The sequence below is a fragment of the Cebus imitator genome, unplaced genomic scaffold (assembly GCF_001604975.1).
Source record: "Cebus imitator isolate Cc_AM_T3 unplaced genomic scaffold, Cebus_imitator-1.0 Scaffold47, whole genome shotgun sequence".
Classification (NCBI taxonomy): Eukaryota; Metazoa; Chordata; class Mammalia; order Primates; family Cebidae; genus Cebus; species Cebus imitator.
In genome coordinates, this window is record NW_016107362.1 from 3581311 (window position 1) to 3601002 (window position 19692).

Here is a 19692-nt window from a genome sequence, read left to right on the forward strand (position 1 = left end):
GGAGTGCAGAGGCGTGGTCTCAGCTCACTGCAACTTCCACTTCCTGGGTTCCAGTGATTCTCCTGCCTCAGCCTCCCAAGTAGTTGGGATTACAGGCACATGCACCAGTTAATTTTTGTGTTTTTGTAGAGATGGGAGTTCACCATGTTGGCCAAGCTGGTCTCGAACTCCTGACCTCAAATGATCCACCCTCCTTTACCTCCCAAAGTGCTGGGATTACAGGCATGAGCCACTGTGCCTGGCCAAATCTTATGTAAATTTATAGTATGTCATTTATGACCATTTTAGTCATTTATTTTTTGTTACTTATTATTTAAAATAGTGGACTAGTGGTAAAATTTATTTATTCATTTAGTATCATAATTAAAACACGTGATAAAGGAGAATCTTCTATAATGATCTGTTCACATTAAAATAAACAGAATATTTAATAGCATACTAAAATTCTAAATTTCCTAAAGATCTATTTGTTATTTTTATGGTCAGAAAAAAGTCACAATGAATAGATTAAGCATTACTTATGTAATATATTTGACTCACACATACTATAGTTTAAATAAATCTGCATGAGGATTTTAAAAGCAGGCCACCTAAGATCTTTGGTGTGAAAGTGTCTTAATCATGTTTTTTGATGTAATTAATGAAAAATATTAATACTAAAATCTGAAAAAAATCAGTTTTGAAAGAGAAGAGATTTGAAAAGCTTTTATTTATATAAAACTACATTGAACATATTACCTTTATTATATAATGACTAGTTGAGATGACTTCTTTTCTAGTAAATCTGATTTCAGTTTTGATGTGAACAATCCTGATTATTAGTTGACTTGTTTTTGTTTTAATCTTAATGGTGCCTTTACTCTAAATGACTATTCTATGTAATAGACTTATGGAATGTTAAAATAAGTGGATTCTGTATATTTAGTTACTAACTAGTAAATGAAATATAACTCAAAAGAATTAATACTAGTATATTTCAGTATGGCAATGTGTTAAAAATAAAATATTCTTGACAAAACATTACTGATACACGTGGATATGCAAAGAGAAAGTGTCTACAATGAGATGAGGTTAAAAAAAATTGCCATAAAATTCTTGCTAAATTGCCTCAAATTGCACTTTGGAGAGCATGAACTCAATAATGTAGGCACTGAAGAGTTATACAGACTTACATTTTAGTAAGAGAGCTGGAAGAAGTGATAAGGAGGAGACTGGAGGAGGAGAGACTGTAGTTGTTGAGAGTTTAACTAGAGGAAGAGAGTGAGCTGATAATATTAACAGACTGACTGGACGAAAAGTTGGTGTTAAGGGGAAGAATAAGTTACATTCCAGGGTTTTGAGCTTGTTGATGAGGTTGATTGTGATGCTTATAATTAGGGCATGAAGGGGATACAACAGGCTTGCAACTAAAAAGAGGAAAAAGGAAGATGACTTTGGCATATGGTATTTTGAGATTTTTAGGTAACAGTGGCACACATAGTGTGTTCTAAGAATAATTGGAGTTGTGAGTGAGGAACTAGGAAAGAATTCAGAGCGTGGGATGTTCCTCTAAAATTATCTTATAGTAAGGATAAGAAATTTGGGGGTAAATTGAGATGATGAAAGGAAAATTTGTTTTTCTTAGGAAGACTGTAAGAGAGTGTTATGCATGATGTGTTTGTGTTCTGCAAGGAACCTGCTGTGTGAAAGGGACCATTTGAAGTTAGGAAGAGGGTTAAAAACTGTTTGTACAATGTTTGAATGTTGGTCAGGGTAAATCAAGAAGCAGTGGTCAGAGAGGGAAGAGGAAACTGATGAGAGCCCTTTGCTACATCAGTCAACTGGTGAATGTCCAGGCATAAAGTTATGCAATAGAATGATCAAGTGAGTATACAAAATATTTCTCTTGTCAGATCCAATGTGTTCCATTTACCTCATTTGAATAAAATGCAAGCCATTAACAGAACAATCTGATAGGTTGATTTCACAGCATTATTTCATTTTAAAAGGAATTTAATTAAAAACTTAACTTATGTGTTATTTGTTTTCTTAAGAGCCAAACATAACCGGTAGTATCTTTTTATTCGTGCATGTTGTAGGCCCATCTTTATCTTTGAGATCTACTTACCTTCAGAACGTGTGTTTTTATTTGGAGCTGAAACATGTCAAGCTCAAAGGAAATGGACAGAGGCAATAGCCAAGGTATTTAAATATTATATTATTGCTCTAAATCCAGAGAAGATTCTAAACTGGTAGTCCATGTTTGAGCTTCAGGGGTCCATGAATGTTTGATATAAGATTATAGAAATAAATTAGGTTTTCAAAGATAGTAGCCAAAAGAGGTAAAGAGCTACCTTCCAGAAGCCTTAAGCCGGGAAGAAATTAAAGTAAGACTTGGAGAATCATTCTTCAAATTAAGGCCATGTTTTTGGTGGTTAGAATATTCTCAATATTGTAAAGTCATTTCTGTGTATTTCTTTTTATAGGTAGATGTTTTATTCAAGGTGTACACAAAGGAGAAAGGGACAGATTCAGTAAAATATGTAAATGGAGAAAAATACTGAAGGCTGACATTTTGAAAAGTTCCACAAATCAATTAAGAGAATGTCTTGCCGTTTCAACTCTATATATAGCAAGGAAAGTGGTTTCAGATATTGCCATTTGAAAATGTATTATAGTTGTTCCGTTTTAAGACTGATAGCAAGTTTAATTGTTTTGAATTTTGTGTTATGTTTCAATCTTTAAAATAGAGAAAACTAAGATAATTTGTCTAACTTTTCTCATATCTGTAGATAGGAAAGGATTTCCTATTTTCACTGTCTTTATTACTTTTTTGTATTTGTTTTAACAGCATTTTGTTCCCTTATTTGCTGAAAACTTGACAGAAGCTGACTATGATTTGATTGGTCAACTTTTCTACAAAGACTGCCATGCCCTGGATCAGTGGAGAAAAGGCTGGTTTGCTATGGACAAATCCAGTTTGCATTTTTGCCTTCACATGCAAGAAGCTCAGGAAGATAGAATGCACTTAAGAAGACTGCAAGAGCTAAGTAAGAATTTTCCCTTCCCTTATCTTTGGAACACATTTCTTTATTGCATACAATAAAGGTAGCCTTTAGTAAAATTTTGATGGTTCACTCTCAAACTTATGACTAAGTAGTATTAATATTTGTGTCTTCATAGCTATTTAGTGTAGTGTTTTAAAAAATAAGTTTACGCTTTTCTTTCTCCCTTCAGCAATCAGCACAATGGTTCAAAATGGGGAAAAACTGGATGTCTTACTCTTGGTAGAAAAAGGAAGGTAAGTGCCTTTTTGCTTTTTATTCTTTATCTTGACAACTCTGGGGAGTGATTTTTTTGTTGTTGTTTTTATTCTCTTGAGGGAGAAAGCAATATCTTAAAACCTGTTCAACATTTTTTGAATCATATATATAGTATATGCTTTCTTTAGAAAGAGTATACCAATGAAATTTACATATTTTTATATTATTTATGATGACCATATTGTGATTAATTATTGAAATTTTCTATAGACCTAGATTTCTGTGTCATTTACATGTAAATATTTCGAAAGCAGTTTGATAATTATAAATATATCTTTGTTGTAAGACTATTATGACTATAAATTATATTCTGAATTATCTATGCATGTAGTTATGCATAGCTAAAACTTGATTTCTTGAATTTAGTTTTTCAGTAACTATTTATTAAGCATCTACTCTGCATCAGGGACTATTAAAAGTATTGGTGATATCATGATGAATAAACAAAGTCCCTACTATCATGCAACATATACATTGTTAGGGAAAACAGTGTTAGCAGACAAAATTATATGCTTTTCTGTCCATCAGTGTTAAATTTTACACAGAAAATAAGCAATATAAAAATAGTCTGATGGAATAGTATCTGTGTTTACTAGCTAAGAGAAGACATCTTGGATGAAAGGTCTTCATAAAGTGAAAAAGTAAACTTTGCAATAATCCAGATAGACTATTTCAGGTGTAGGGTCGAGGATATTGAAGACCCTAAGAGCATGTTGTACTTGGCATGTCCAAATTCTGCAAGGAAGCTGTGGTAGCTGGGAATATTTGAATGAAAGAGAGAGTGGGAAGAAATGATTTCAGAGATACCCACAAACTGATCATATAGGGCCTTATTGGTCATGATGTGTGAAGATTTGAAATGAAATGAGAATATGGTGAGAAGCTGCTTAGTTTGAGAGCTGGGAAGTGGAATAGTCTGATTTATGTTTTTACATGATTACTCTGACTCCAGATGAATAAGCTTCTGGGGGACAAAAGCGAAAGCAGGTGTCTAGTTAGGATGCTGCTGCAAAGGCCAGGCGAGTAATGGCTTACCTGAGAATAGGAGTGGTTGGATATATCATGAAGGTAGAGGTGTCAGGACCTATTGATGGATCAGATTACTGTAAGAGTGAAGGATGGTCCAGAATTTTTGACCTGATCAGTTACTGAATTATGGTGCTGTGTTTTGAGGAAACAAATACTTGGAGAATAGAGGTAGGATGTTAGTAAGTTTAGGACAGTAGATCAAGAATTTGGTTTTGGGAATGGTAACTTGGAGATGTCTCTTTGGTGGCAAAGTGGAGCTGAGGAGTAGGCAGTTGGATATACAAGTCTGGAATTAATTGAAGAGGTTGTATCTGGAGATATAAATTTGGGAATCATCACTGTATTGTTGCTATTTTGCCTAGGAACTGGACAGGTTCACCTAGTAGAGAGTGTAGATAGAAAGCAGAGTTGAAGACCTAGCCCGAGGTCGCCCAGTGTGTAAAGGTCTAGAAAAGGCAGATGATCAAGCAAAGAAGCCTGGGAAGGAGCAACCAGGGACATATCAGAACAATTAGGAAGACATTTTCTTTTACTTTTAATTTTTGATTCAACGGGTCCATACCTATATATGTGCAGGTTTGTTACAGGGTTATATTGTGTAGTGCTAGGGTTTGGGCTTCTATTGAGGTCATTACTTAAATAGTGAACATAGTACCCAATGGGTAGTTTTCAGCCCTTGCCCCCTTCTGTCCCTACTTTTGGAGTCCTCAGTGTCTTATTTCCATCTCTATTTCTATTTATACACATTGTTTAGCTCCCACTTATAAGTGAGTACATGCAGTATTTGATTTTCTGTTTCTGTGTTAATTCACTTAGGATAAGGACCTTCAGCTGCGTTCATGTTGCTGCAAAGGACATGACTTCATTGCTTTTTTATGGCTGTGTAGTATTCCATAGTATAGATGACCACATTTTCCTCATCCAGTCAACCACTGAGGGACACCTGAGTTGATTCCATGTCTTTACTATTGTGAATAGTGCTGTGATAAACATATGAGTTCAGGTGTCTTTTTGGTAGAACCATTTCTTTTCTTTTGAATAGAATGAAGTAGTAGGATTGCTGGATTGAATGGTAGTTCTATTGAGTTCTTTGGGAAATCTTCAAACTGCTTTTCTTCTTCAACAAATTGGTTTGTTTTCCTTGGCTTCTTGTAATTTACTTAAAAATACTCCGAATTACACTGGTTCAGTATGGTTTGTTCTATAATAGTGCAAGATTATTTGCACAACCTACGTACACACACACACAGACACACACACACATATGTAAATACAGTTAACCTTTCAACAATGCGGAGGTTAGAGGCACTGACACCCATACACTCAAAAAATCTACATGAAACTTCTTTTTAACTTTTATTTTAAGTTCAGGGGTACGTGTGCAGGTTTGTTACATAGGTAAATTTGGGTCATTGGGGTTGGTTGTATAGATTATTTCATCACCCAAGTATTAAGCTTAGTACCCATTAGTTATTTTCCCTTATCTTCTCTGTCCTACCAGTCTCCACCCTCTGAACGGCCCCATGAGTCTTGTTCTCCTCTATGTGTACATGTGTTCTCATCATTTATTTCCGAATTACGAGAACATGCAGAATTTGTTTTTTTTGCTCCTGTGTTAGTTTTCTAAGGATAATGGCCTTCAGCTCCATCCATGCCCCACAAAGGACATAATCTCATACTTTTTATGACTGCCTAGTATTCCATTGTGTTGAATCCTCCAAAATTTAACTAATAATTGCCTACTGATGACCAGAAGCCTTATTGATAAGTAATCACTTAGCACATATTTTGTACATTATATGCATTATATACTGTATTCTTACAACAAAGTAAAGAAAATGCCATTAAAATTGTAAGAGAAAACATATTTACTATTCATTAAGTGGAAGTAGATCATCATCAAGGTCTTCATCTGCATTGTCTTTATATGTGTAGGCTAAGGAGGAGGAGGGGTTGATCATACTGTCTTGGGGGTGGCAGAGGCAAAAGAAAAATCTGTATGTGAAGGGATCTGTGCAGTTCAATCTTATGTTGTTCAAAGGTCAACTGCAATGTAAAGATATAGCTAAATAATTCTTCATTTGGCTATTTTTATTTTTGTGACAAGGATAATGACTTTCAGTGGTTATATGAACCTGCTTTTCCTTCAACCTCATGGGATGACATCAAGAGCTTTATACAGTGAGCATATTGCTGATTAGATATTTATGTCAGATTGTGTTTTTTAACTTCTAGGCATAATTAGGACTTCGCATTTTTACTTACTTATTTCTTTGAATATTATGGTTAATGATACTTTAGATTCTTATTTTTGGTACCAGACGATGATTTCACTGTACTGTGGGAATATTGTTAATTATATGTCCAGAAATAATGAGGAATTATTAGGTATAGGTAGAATTTGGCATTAAAGTCCTAGCATAAATACAGTTTACAGTTGTTAATATATGCCTACTGACTGCTAATTCCATGGCAGGAAAATATAAAAGGTAAACAATATAGACATGGTGTCTGACCTCTCCGAGCTTATAGTCTTAAACAAATAGACAAGCATCAGCTTAACACATGTGTTCATCCTTTTCATTTTTCAGGTTATTATAGCTAAGATATTTTTGTACCCTTTTGTTTAATCTATGAAGGATTTGATGAGTGATATATAGGTTTTAATTAAAATGGAGCGAACATGGATTAGAATGATTCAGTTTGATAAAATTCAATTTAGTGCTTACTGCATGCAGCCCACCCACTCGTGAATGCAAAATATGGAAGCCAGAACACCAAACATTTTAGTATTTTGTATGTTTTGATTTTACTCCTGGACTCCAGAAATCAGGAGATGAAATCCATTTGTAATATTATTTTTTACATTTATGGATAAGTAGAATACTAATGGAATTCCAAAGTAGTGGTCACAGACACTTAATAACATTTTTGGTAATTGAAGGTTTTTTTCTACATGTGTTACTAACAAGTTATGTTGAACATATTTTTATGAAAGTGAAGAGTAATAATTGGACTTGGAGAAATGTGAGGATAAATATAACTAAGTTATTTTCCTTAAATCTCTTTGCATAGCTAATGTACCATATCCACCATTTGAAAGCAACTATATTATCTCATGCTTTTGTCTTTGGTTTACTTGCTTTTCCTTTTTCCTCCAAATCAATAATCATCTGTTAATAACAATGATACAGTGATGACAATGGGGCAGTTACCACCAAGCCCCATTTTCCACACCTAAACAAGTTTTCTCGTGCTTATATGATATTGAGGAGAATAATTCATTTTGAAGTTAAAGTAAGGTTAATTTGTAAATTGAATATTAAAAAAAACAAACAAATGTTCAGTATTTACCAATATCTTTGTAGAGATCTTTCTCAGGATTTAAGTCAACAAATGTACTAGGAGTCTGGATAGGCACTATAAGTTACTAGACTTCAAAATTTAAGCATTTATTAGAAAAATAAAAGTGTTTATTAGAGAACATTTTTATAAAATTATTAGAAAACAACATATCCATATAATTCCTACCTAATTAAAAATGGAGTAGAGAGAAGGGAGGTCAACAGTGTCCATAAGGGTATGGAATCTTCCCAGCAGATAACGAGAACATGAGGTTATGAACTCTGACAGAACAAAGACAATACATACATGGCAGTCACAGCACCCTGTATGCTGCAAAATAGGGTCTCATATTTATGTATCTACTTATTTTCATGCACATATACACATATGTGTGTGTATTCTGTGACTACACAGACATCATATAGGGAATAGTAGGAAAAGGAGCAGGTTTGGGAGAGAGCCTGGGAGATAATGAGTTTAAGACATGTTGACCATGAGGTTCTTATAAGACATCTGAGAAGAAATTGATGGGAGAAAGTCATTTTTATAAGATATTCATGAAAAGATTAACAGGTTGGAGATACAGATTTTGGAGTTACTAGTGTAAAGAAGGAAGAAGATGAAGTTACTTAGGGTGATTATGTGGAAGGAGAAAGGAAGAAGTACTATGTTGGAGCTTTGATGACTGTTCATCATTTTGGGGTTAGGGAAATTTGTCAGGGAGAAGTAGCTGCTTGTTCACTCAAGAGAGTGAGCCCCAAAACTGTAGCTGCTTGTTCACTCAAGAGAGTGAGCCCCAAAACTAAGAGAGATTACAAAGTATTACAAAGCTTAGGAAGAGGGTGTCTCTAAAAGGAAGGATCAGTTAAAAATGTCAAGTGCTGACACAAGGACATGCCCAGTGAGATAAGTGGTTTGGAGTACTTCTGGTGGCTTAGGGGAGAGCAGAAGTGAACAGGGAGGTACTAGATCAGATTAAGAATGGGAACTGAGTAAATCGAGACAGATGATGAGGTCACTTTTTCAAAGATGTCTGAAGGTTTATAGAATTAACTAGGTAAGGGATTTGACCCTGAAAGGGCATATATGTGCAGTTTGTTTTTAGATGGCTTAAACTTGTGCAAGTTTAAATTTCGGTGGAAAAGAAACATGAAACGGGAGAGATTGAAGGTCTAAGAGAGAGTAGAAGCAAGAGAGCAAGATCCCTCAACTGCAACAGTAAGAAAAGACGAATTGGTGGGTGTTTTTGGATGTCAATAGTTTACTCCATGTGGTAGTGGGATGTTGAGAGAGATACCAGTCAATTTTCAATTGCTTTGTGAACTGGGAGATAAGAGTGATGACCCCTGAGCTTCTGGCCTAGGTGATGCTATGAATGATAGTATCATTTGCCAAGATAGAAAATATGCACTTCTCTCCCAGTGCTCAAACCTAGCTAGTTAATTATAGCTGTGATTATCGAAAAGCTGTTTCAGTATCATGCCAAAATGAGAAAATTTCAATGTATCACCCTTGTTTTCATCTCCCTTTTGATCTGTTAGCCCTTTGGGAAATAATGACTGTCAGCAAAAGTAGATTCTGTTAGACTTGTCAGTCACAGATAAAATTGTGGCTTTTGGAAGTAAAACAACTCCCAATTATTTATATTGATGGCCTACAGAGGTAGTGTGAATAACTGAAAGAGAGAGAAACTGACCAGCTATAAGCTTGAACCTTTAATTTTTGCTAGCAACAGCTTGAGCCAGAAATGTAAATTATACATAAATTTAATGAATTAATTTCACATATTTTTTCCTGTTTTTATCTACCTTTGATTAAAATGCTAAAATATGTTAATGTTTCTTAAAGGCAAGGAGGAGAAAGAACCCCCTGAACTGGAAATGTTCATAAATTGATAATTATCCCCGGTATATAGTCACTATTTAGTTTAATGTTTTAATCTTCATGGTCATTTTCTCTATATGCATAGCATGAGTGTCTTTAGACAGAAAAATATTGCAGTAATATTTTCTACACACAGAGCATTTTTGCTCCAAAAAGCTCTAAACAGAAGGTGTTCCAGATGGTGTCATTTGAATGTGTATTCTTTGTATACTTTAAAAATTATTTTGGAAAATAAAGCTTTCTTGATTACACTTAAGGGTTTCTGGCGTGGTATTTGATGCTGTTATTGGGACTTAGATTCTGTGCTTTTCTTTTAGGCTTTAGTACTGTTTGTGCAAAAAAAAAAAATCTTGTTGTCAAATATCTCTTGTTAGTGAATATTCTAGATCAGGAAGGCAGAAGGCATTTTCCTGGACAGTAGGAAGTTTCATCTTAACTTTGACTGAAGTGTTCAAAAAAATTACATCTTTTTCTCAAAATCTGAGAACTATTTTTGCACTTTAATGCACATCATCTGAACTTTTTTTAAAGAAATAAGTTGCTGTGTTTACCACTTTCACATTCCATAGCTGCATGCCCATTGCCAGAGACACTTATCATTATGCTTTTGCTGAAAGGTTGTTGGTTATAATAAACACAGTGTGATTAAGTAAACTGTGTTATCAGAAACAGAAAAGACGGGTGTGTTTTTTTGTTTTAGATTCCTTAGTTGACATATAGTAAAGCACAATGCACTTGATGGCTCCCAAGCCTGACTGCATTTCAGTTTTAATTGCAAATTCTTCACGTAAAGAAGCTAACACTGGGGAATAAACACTTCATCAATGTTTCACAATTATGGAACAGATTACTTTTCTCAGTTTGGGAGATTAACATCCTAAGTTTAATATTCCTTATTTCCTATCACCTTATTCCATATGATCTTTTCTTCCCCCCTTGAATGTGTTTTATAACAACTAATATGTTAGCAATACTCTGGAGGCTGAATTATCTTAAAGTGGTTTCTAAATTGTGCATGTAATTGCAAATTAAACAGTAGCCTGTTGCCCACAATGTAAGCTTGACTGCTTTTGTAACTTTGTGATGATTTAATTCTTAGAGATGGCTTAATGTCACTATTGCCAAGGCAAACAAGAGATTTTCTTCTCTCACCACCCTCACAGGTTTTAAAAAAAGAAAGGGACTCTTCAAGCCAACATTAAGTGATTTTATGTTAAAGAAAATTGTAATAAAGGGAATGTATGGCTATTAACAAAAGGTAGATATTAAAGCACATATTATTTGCTTCAGAAATTTTGTTTCATTTAGTTCAAATTACCTCTGTGTACCAGGAGATAAGCTTATGAAAAAATAAGTATGATATGATGGAGAAAAAGTGGACGAAAGAATGAGCAAATCCCTCCAAGATGTGTGTGTGTGGCGGGGGGGGCCTTATTCCAAAAGGTGGAAATAATAGGTTCAGAGAAATAGGATGGGCTAGAAACAATTTCAGTATATGTTGGCCTTAGCCTTGAGTGCTTCAGGAGGACGCATGAGACGATCGTCCTGGAAAGACAGATTGATACTCTATTAGTATTTTCAATTAAATTTAATTCTTAACTTGCCTTATTCTGGAAAGGACTGAAGGCCCTTTACAAGGATACAAGAGACATTTTTAAACATATATCTATTTGTAAAATTAAAGTGAGGCTTTTGATTGATTCTGTAGTCAGTGGAACACCATTAAAGGCTTGAGTGGACTGGTAACAGGACCGTCTCTCACATTCCACCTACTGGCGGTGATTGTGTAGAGATGAGATTGAAAAACTGGAGGCCTTGCCTTTCTTGGGATATACGGTTTCTTAAGTCTGTTCACTGAACTGTTGGCTTCAAAAGAAACAAGCTAAAATAAGATTTCCTACTGCATTATTCTTGTGACATTGTTTCTGCATCTGAATATTTTCTTAATAATTGGTATTTGCCTGTTTCTGACTAAAATACTGTCTCTATGCTCCAGTTTCTTATTTGAAGGCATGCAAAAGTATTTTCCATTCCTCAAAACCAAAATGAACATGATTTATGGGAATAATGACTAAATAAATTGTGCCAGACTCCTCTTTCTGACCAAGGAAGAATAACTTGCATGAAACACGCCTTTCTACCTTAAACAACTGTAAAACTGGATAATACAGATGAAACAGTTTTTTTCAGACCTTGGAACAATAAGCATTTCAGGATTATGGTTACAGAGAAAAGAAAAAAAAAATGAAGTAAACCTTAAAATCACTGACTTTCTTTTCTATCTGCAGAAAATCTCAACCCATGTTACAGAGAAGGGAGAAACCCAGGTGGAATGTGACAGTATTGTAGGGCTAGGAATTCAGAGGGTCTTCAGTAGCTAGAACTTGCATTGGAGAGTACAGAGCAGAGGGAGATATATAAAGAGTTTCAGAAATCTTCATACATTTTCCTTTGTGTCCTTGGCTTAATAGTATCTGTATATTTGTAGGTTGAAACTCCAAGAGGCTATAGAGAAAAAATTCCCGGAGTACTAAGGGTTAAAAATTCCCATAGCTTAGACAGCATAGGGATTTGATTAACTTCCATCCAGCCAAGTTAGACCTCATTAAACACTTGGGGTATTTAGTACAGACCCAAGAAAAATAACATAGTATAAAAGTTACATCAGATCAGGCTTAGAGTAAAGGTTGCTCTATTTTTATCTTACCATGCTTAAAAACAGATTTCCAAAGGATCTGCTGCTCTGCAAGTAATTTAGCTGTCTTGGGTCAAACAGGCAAATGATGTGAAAACAGTCATCAATAATCTCTCTAAAGAAGACAACGCAATCCTGACACTCAACACCTTAACATTCGTAATGGTTAGGAGATCCTTAAAATTACTAGTAATGTGAAAAAAACACAAACCAGCTTATAGGCATAGATCCAGAAATGAGAAAGCTAATGGAATTAGCAAAGACTTTAAAATGTAGTTTTAAATATTGTAAATATATTCAAAGATCTAAAGGAAAATATAAGCATAATGAGAAAAAATATAATTTTTAAAATATGAAATGTAACTTTTAAAGCTGAAAAATATAATATCTGAAAAGGAAATTTCACTAGATGGGCTTAATGTCAGAGTAGATTGTAAAGCATAGAAATAATTGAACTTGAAGACATGACAATAGAAACTATCAAAACGTAAGGACAGCAGAAAAGAGACTAAGTAAAGTCAGCAGAACCTCAGTGTCTTACAAGAGTATGTCAAGCAATTTCATGTAAATGTGATTAAAATCCCAATATGAGGTAAAAGAAAGATGGAAACAGAAAAAAAAATCTTTGAAGAAATGTGGCTATTTTCTGAATTAGATGAAAACTATAAATCTATACATCTGCTAAGATTGATACACCTTCAGCAGTACAAACCAGTGTGAGAAAAAAAATGAAGTACTAGAGGAGAAAAATACATTCAATATCGGGGACAAAGATGAGGATATTTAATCAGAAACAGTACAAGCCAAAAGATGTTGTAATCTATAAAGTGCTTGCAGGTAAACACCACACACACACATAAAAAAGCAGTTGTCAACTTAAATTCCCTATTTAGCAAAAATATCTACCAGAATTGAGAGCAAAATAAAGCATATCTTGACTGAACTAATGTGAGAGAATCCAGGTATATGCCATGAGAAACATTAAAGTTTTCCTAGTTGAAAGAAAATAATACCTGTTGTAAACCTGGATCTATAAGGAAGAATTAGGAATGCAGGAAAGCACATGTAGCACACTCAATAACACATATGGAGTTAGGATACATTGTAATCACCAAGAAGGGAAAATTTTAAACACATTTTAAGACTATTATATATAAACTAGTATAATTTTCTCTAAAAGTAGGCTCTGCAAATACATGTTAAAACTCTGGAGCAACGACTGAAAAATAGGTTGAGGCATAGCTATTAAGCCAGTAGCAGGGATGAAATAGATTCAGAAAAAATAATTCAATAGAAGTCAAAAAAAGAAAGGTGGACAATAGAAAACAAATGGCAGGAGAGTAGGCTTACTTACTGACATGAAAGTTAGTGGTCTAAAGCTATAGTCAAAAGGCAGAGATTGCCGGAATAGATTTTTAAAAAGTAAGACACAGCATATACCTGCTGTAGGAAACCCACTTTAAATATAAAGACAAATTTTTTAACAGCAGAAATGGAAAGCTATACCATGTAAATCATACATGGGAAAGCTGGAGCAACCATATTAATATCAGAATGGATTCCAGGACAAGGAATGTTATCAGGGAAAGCAAGAGACATTTTCCAGTGATTAAAGTGCCAATTTATCAAAAAGCCATACCATTCTTAAGTATGTATGTACCTGATAACTGAGCTTCAGATTACAGAAATTAAAAAGTAACAACAAAAGGAGCAATAAATAAGCCCATGATTATGGATAGATATTTCAGCTTTTGACTGTTATTAACTGATGGGACAAGAAGACAGCAAGTCAGTAAACTGTCTATAGGAGACTCAGAACTACTTGAGCTAACTGATATGTGCATGTTTGTGTGTGTGTATGTATGTATTTATAACACTATACCCACAACTGTGGGATACGTGTTATTTTCCAAGTGCATGTGGAACATTCACAAAGACAAACTAAATGATAGGCCATAAAATAAGTTTCTGTAAATTTAAGAGAGTAACATTAGAGTATTTTCTCTAACCAAAAAGCAATTAAATTTAAATTGGTAATAAAATTTGGAAGTTAAACATGTTTCTAAATAAACCATACTTCGCAGTAGAGATCACAGGAGAAATTAGGAAATATTTGATCGATAATAATAAAATTATCACATCAAAATTGTGTGATGGAGCTATTAAACTATTTAGAAGGAAGGCTATAGCTTTAAATGCTTACATTAAATCAAAAGATATAAAATTCATCCTCTAAACTTTTACCTTAAAAATCTGAAAAAAAGCAAAGTAGACCCAAAGTGGTTCAGTGAATGAATTGATACAGACAGTAGAAAGAATCAATGAATGGAATATACTTTTTAAAAAAAGAAAATTGGAACCACCAGTAGCTCTTTTTAATAATCAGTTAAGTTAGTAAATTTCTAATGTTTTTTGGAAAAGTCAAGAAAATTGATAAAACTCTAACTAGAAGTAAGGACAGAAGATACAAATTACCAGTGTCAGAAATGAAAAAGGAAAATTTATTGGGGACCCTTTTAATATTTAAAATAGAAAATGTTATGACCAACTTTATACCAATGAATTTAATACATTAGTTATAATCAAACAAATTATTGCAAATACAGGAATTAGGCAAACATATTTATTCCCACCCCTTCTATTTAACAGTTTATTGCTGGTTCAGTACGATAAAGCAAGGAGATTATAGAAAATCACAAATACTGGAACTATAAGTGAAAAACTCAATTATAATTTGTTCTTCAAGCAGTATGTTTAATAAAATGAAAAGAAATCATACACTGATACCATTCAAATGTGTCTGATAAAGCACTCATATCCAGAATATGGACAGAATATACATAATTAGAAGACAAAACCCCAATAAAATAGAAAAAAATAATGAATAGAGACGTCTAAAAGACTATATATCAATAACCAACATGCACATGTAAAGTTAAGTATCAGAGAAATACAAATTAAAACCACAATGACACCACACTGAGAAAATTAAGTTTTTTAAAAATGTGGCAGTGCAAGGTATTGGCAAGCATGGTGCGATTGTAAAATAGTACACTCATTTTGGGAAGCAGTTTAGCAGGTTTTTGTTTTTTTAAAAAAAAACAAATTCAGTTTACAAATAACTGTACATCCCAACAAATGAGCTCCTAGGTATTTACCAAACACAAATCACAATGTATGTCCACAAAATGACTCCTATAAAAATATTCAAATCAGCTTTATTTATAATAAAAAATGAGGAGACCCCAAATGTTTTTCAGTCAGTGATTTGTAAACAAAGTATGGTATATTCCTATAAAAATACTGATTATCATTATAAATGGACCTATATTAATGACAATGTGAATATATCTTAAAAACATTGTGCTGAGTAAAAGAAGTCAGGCACAAAATAGTAATACTGTATAATTCCATTACTATGAAGTCTTAGAGCTGGTAAACTAACGAATGGTGAGAGAAAGCAGATCAGTTCGTGCCTAAGATTGTGGGTGGGGTTCGGATGCAATGCAGAGTTATGAGGGAACGTTGGGAGTGATGGAAATGGTCTACATGTTAATCCTGGTGGTGGTTACACAAGTGTAAACATTGTAAAAATGTTTCAAATCATACACTTAAAATGAGTGCTTTAAAAATTCTAATGACCAGACATCACTCAACAATAACAAAATTCATACTTTTCCAGAAGAAAACAAAACCAAAAGCCTACTTGGATGAGAAGTAGGTCCTGCTTTGAGAGTTTGCTTAGGAAATACAAATGCTCATCATTGGTCGTTTAGAGAAATTCAAATCAAAACCACATTGAGATACCATCTCACACCAGTTAGAATGACGGTCATTAAAAAATCTGGGGGCTGGGCCCGGTGGCTCGCGCCTATAATCCCAGCACTTTGGGAGGCCTAGGTGGGTGGATCACTAGATCAAGAGATCGAGACCATCCTGGTCAACATGGTGAAACCCTGTCTCTACTAAAAATACAAAAAAATTAACTAGGCATGGTGGCTCAGCCTGTAGTCCCAGCTACTCAGGAGGCTGAGGTAGGAGAATTCCTTGAACCCAGGAGGCGGAGGTTGCAGTGAGCCGAGATTGTGCCATTGCACTCCAGCCTGGGTAATAAGAGCGAAACTCTGTCTCAAAAAAAAAAAAAAAAAAAAGAAAGAAAAAAAATTTCTGGAGACCACAGATGCTGGAGAGGATGTGGAAAAATCGGAATGCTTTTACACTGTTGGTAGGAATGTAAATTAGTTAAACCATTGTGGAAGACAGTGTGGCGATTCCTCAGGAATCTAGAAATAGAAATACCATTTGACCCAGCAATCCCATTACTGGGTATATATCCAAAGAATTATAAATCAATCTATTATAAAGACACATGCGCATGTATGTTTATTGTGGCACTGTTTACATTAGCAAAGACTTAGAACCAACCCAAATGCCCATCCAGGATAGATTGGATAAAGAAAATGTGTCACATATACACCACGGAATTTTTATGCAGCCATAAAAAAGGATGAGTTCATGTCCTTTGCAGGGATGTGGATGAAACTGGAAACCATCATCCTCAGCAAACTAACACGAGAACAGAAAACCAAGCACTGCATGTTCTCACTCATAAGTAGGTGCTGAACAATGAGAACACATGGACACAGGGAGGAGAACAACACACACTGAGGTCTGTCTGGGATGGGGGACTAGGGGAGGGATAGCAGGGGGTGGGGAGATTGGGGAGGGACAACATTAGGAGAAATACCTAACGTAGGTGATGGGGGGTGGATGCAGTAAACCACCCTGGCATACACATGTATACCTATGTAACAATCCTGCAAGATCTGCACGCATACCCCGTAACTTAAAGTAAAATAAAAAATATATATAATAATAACACCTTATTGAAAAACCTTTAAAAAAAAACGAAAAAATGCACAGCATATGCTTCTGAAGCTATACTCCAAAGTCCTATCTATTCCATTTCCAACATGCCTAGGATGCTTTTCAAGGCAGAACGTAAGAGTGCAGTCTTGAAGAAGGGAAATAGATTTTCTGTTAGGAGTGGCTTTAGTAGATCACCTTTCATGTCCATTTTAATAGTGTGACTGTGTAATAAGTTGTTCAGGAAGTTCTGTCTTGTGAATCTTAGGTGTGATAGGACTAAGAAGAAAGGCCACAAAAAGACACACATCAGCATTTCACCTCTTGAGCATTTTTGGACCTGAGGACCAGAGTTTTAAATTATAAAGATCTAATTCCTCAGGTAAAGGAAGGCTCATGAACTAGGTTAGTACTGAGTAGCTCAAATTTCTAGTTCCTACCTAGTTCTAAGGCCTGAGACGCATTCTTTCTGGCTCTTAATTTCCTAGTCATATATGGAAAAAAAGCTTGACAGAGATATATCCAGTTCTCTGTCTCAAAAGCTCAATGACAGTCTAAGATGGCATGGTTTAGAAGGCTTTAAATATCTTTTCCTTCAAGGGATCAGTCAAAAGTTCGACTTAATGTGATTTGCTTCTAATTGCATTTTTAAAAACACAGGAATGTATAAAGAAGGAAACAAAATGTCCATGAGTTTTCTACCAGAGTTAATTTAACATTTTAGGAAATGCAATTGAATTTATGCATATGTACAATTATGTATTTTCTGCTCATTATACTAAGTTTATCATATATATCTCTGGATGTAGTTAAATCACGTACCCTTTCCCTAGTTTTTGAGATTTCAACTTATTTCCATTTTTTAAATGCTTGGCTAAATGCATGTGTTGGTGTTCATGTGCACATGTGCATAAGAAAGGAACAGAAATATATTAGAAGAAACAGATATTGTGTCTTCATTTAAAATCATACACTTATGAAAGAGCCCTGTGGTTGGAATTGTCAAAAGTAATGCATACATATTTTAAGACTCTTAGAACATATTTTCAAATCCCTTTTTAGAGTATCTAGTCAATCTTTAAAATACTACGTTCATCTTGTTATACTCTAGTAATGAACATTGTATGTTAAGTCTTTGATAAATTCCCTTTGACACATCATTGATTTTACATATATATGTGTACATGTGTGTAGGGGTCTCAAATAGTGTGACTTTTTATTTCAAATTTCATTTTTTAAAAACAATACTTTGTAATAAGTTGTTCAGGAAATTCTGTTTTATGAATCTTAGGTGTGATATGACTAATATATAGTTATAGATAGATATCACACATATATCCACAAAAGGATTCACCCTTTGACAAGATATATATAGATATATAGATAGGTAAAGCTATAGATATATAGATATATATGTATCTATATACATATAGATATATTTGATCATCAGACTGGTTTGTGATTACATTGGTTAATTCTTTCTTTGACTTATCTTTCTATAGCTGATGACCATATTTCTGTGGAGTGCTTACTATTTTATTTTTGTATAAATACTTAGGGTATTATCTTTTCCAGCCATATATGTGGAGTCTTTTGCTTTTCACTTTTGTTTAAAATGTTTATATGAGCACATTTATTTTTTATGTGGTCCAATTATTGATCTATTATTTGTGAAGACACTTCTAGTTCTTGTCACAGACTAAGCTCAAATATGACTGTTTATGCTTTATGGTTATTATATTGCAATTTTAAGACAATTGTATTTGTTCGTCCTAGGACTTGGTTTCTAGGTCTTGAACTGCCTTGGTTCATTATGGCAAATAAGAATGTTTCTTTATATGGCTTTGAAGTGCCCTTTGGAATTTATGTTTAGAAATTGGACAATTAGAATAAGTTCTCTGTAATTAGAGTTCATCAACATTGCTTTTCAGATTGTCAGGATGTAAATAAATGTTTCCTTGGAATTCTTATCCAGAAATGTGAAATTGTTGTTTGATAACCCTTGAAGTCACAAAGTCGACCAGCATTTGTGTTGAAAATATCTTTTGATGCTTTATTCAGTGTGCACAAAGTTTAGGTAACCATTAGAGAGGAAAGTTAGTACACTGATGCTGTTAAATGTCAAACCTCTATTGCACTGCATATATATTTTGGGATTTGCCCTTTGACAAGTTGACTCAGAAGTTCTACTTTTCACTAATTCACAAGGAGACAGCTAAACTCATCATCTTAGGATGTTTTTTCTGACTAGAAAGAAAATTTGAAATTTGAAAATGTCACAGTTTATGGCAGAATTACACTCATACTGTAGGAGGGCCATTGCATTTTGGATTCCTTTCACTGCTTGCTGAAACACTCATTGTAGTTGTTTATAAGCAAATAGTTACAAAGATTTTATATCATACTTAAAGCCCAATTATTAGATAAATTATGTAAAAAGTTTTTCTCTTTACCTAAACTCATGTATATAGCAAGACATAGTTTTGGCTAAGTTCACATAATCTAGAGGCTTGATATTTATCAGAAAAATTACCTGAGTTATATAATGTCATTTAGACAAATACACCCAGC

General features: G+C 34.1%; 1 protein-coding gene across 5 annotated transcripts in view; it reads left to right on the top strand.

The window, feature by feature from the left end:
* Positions 1–19692, top strand: part of ARAP2 (ArfGAP with RhoGAP domain, ankyrin repeat and PH domain 2) — a 190165-nt gene that overhangs the window by 99853 nt on the left and 70620 nt on the right. For all 5 annotated transcript variants that reach the window (XM_017527308.2, XM_017527306.2, XM_017527305.2 and 2 more), the window contains exons 17-19: positions 2079–2181; positions 2831–3029; positions 3217–3280. In XM_017527308.2, the coding sequence (XP_017382797.1) occupies positions 2079–2181; positions 2831–3029; positions 3217–3280 (366 nt within the window). The remainder of the gene's footprint in view (positions 1–2078; positions 2182–2830; positions 3030–3216; positions 3281–19692) is intronic.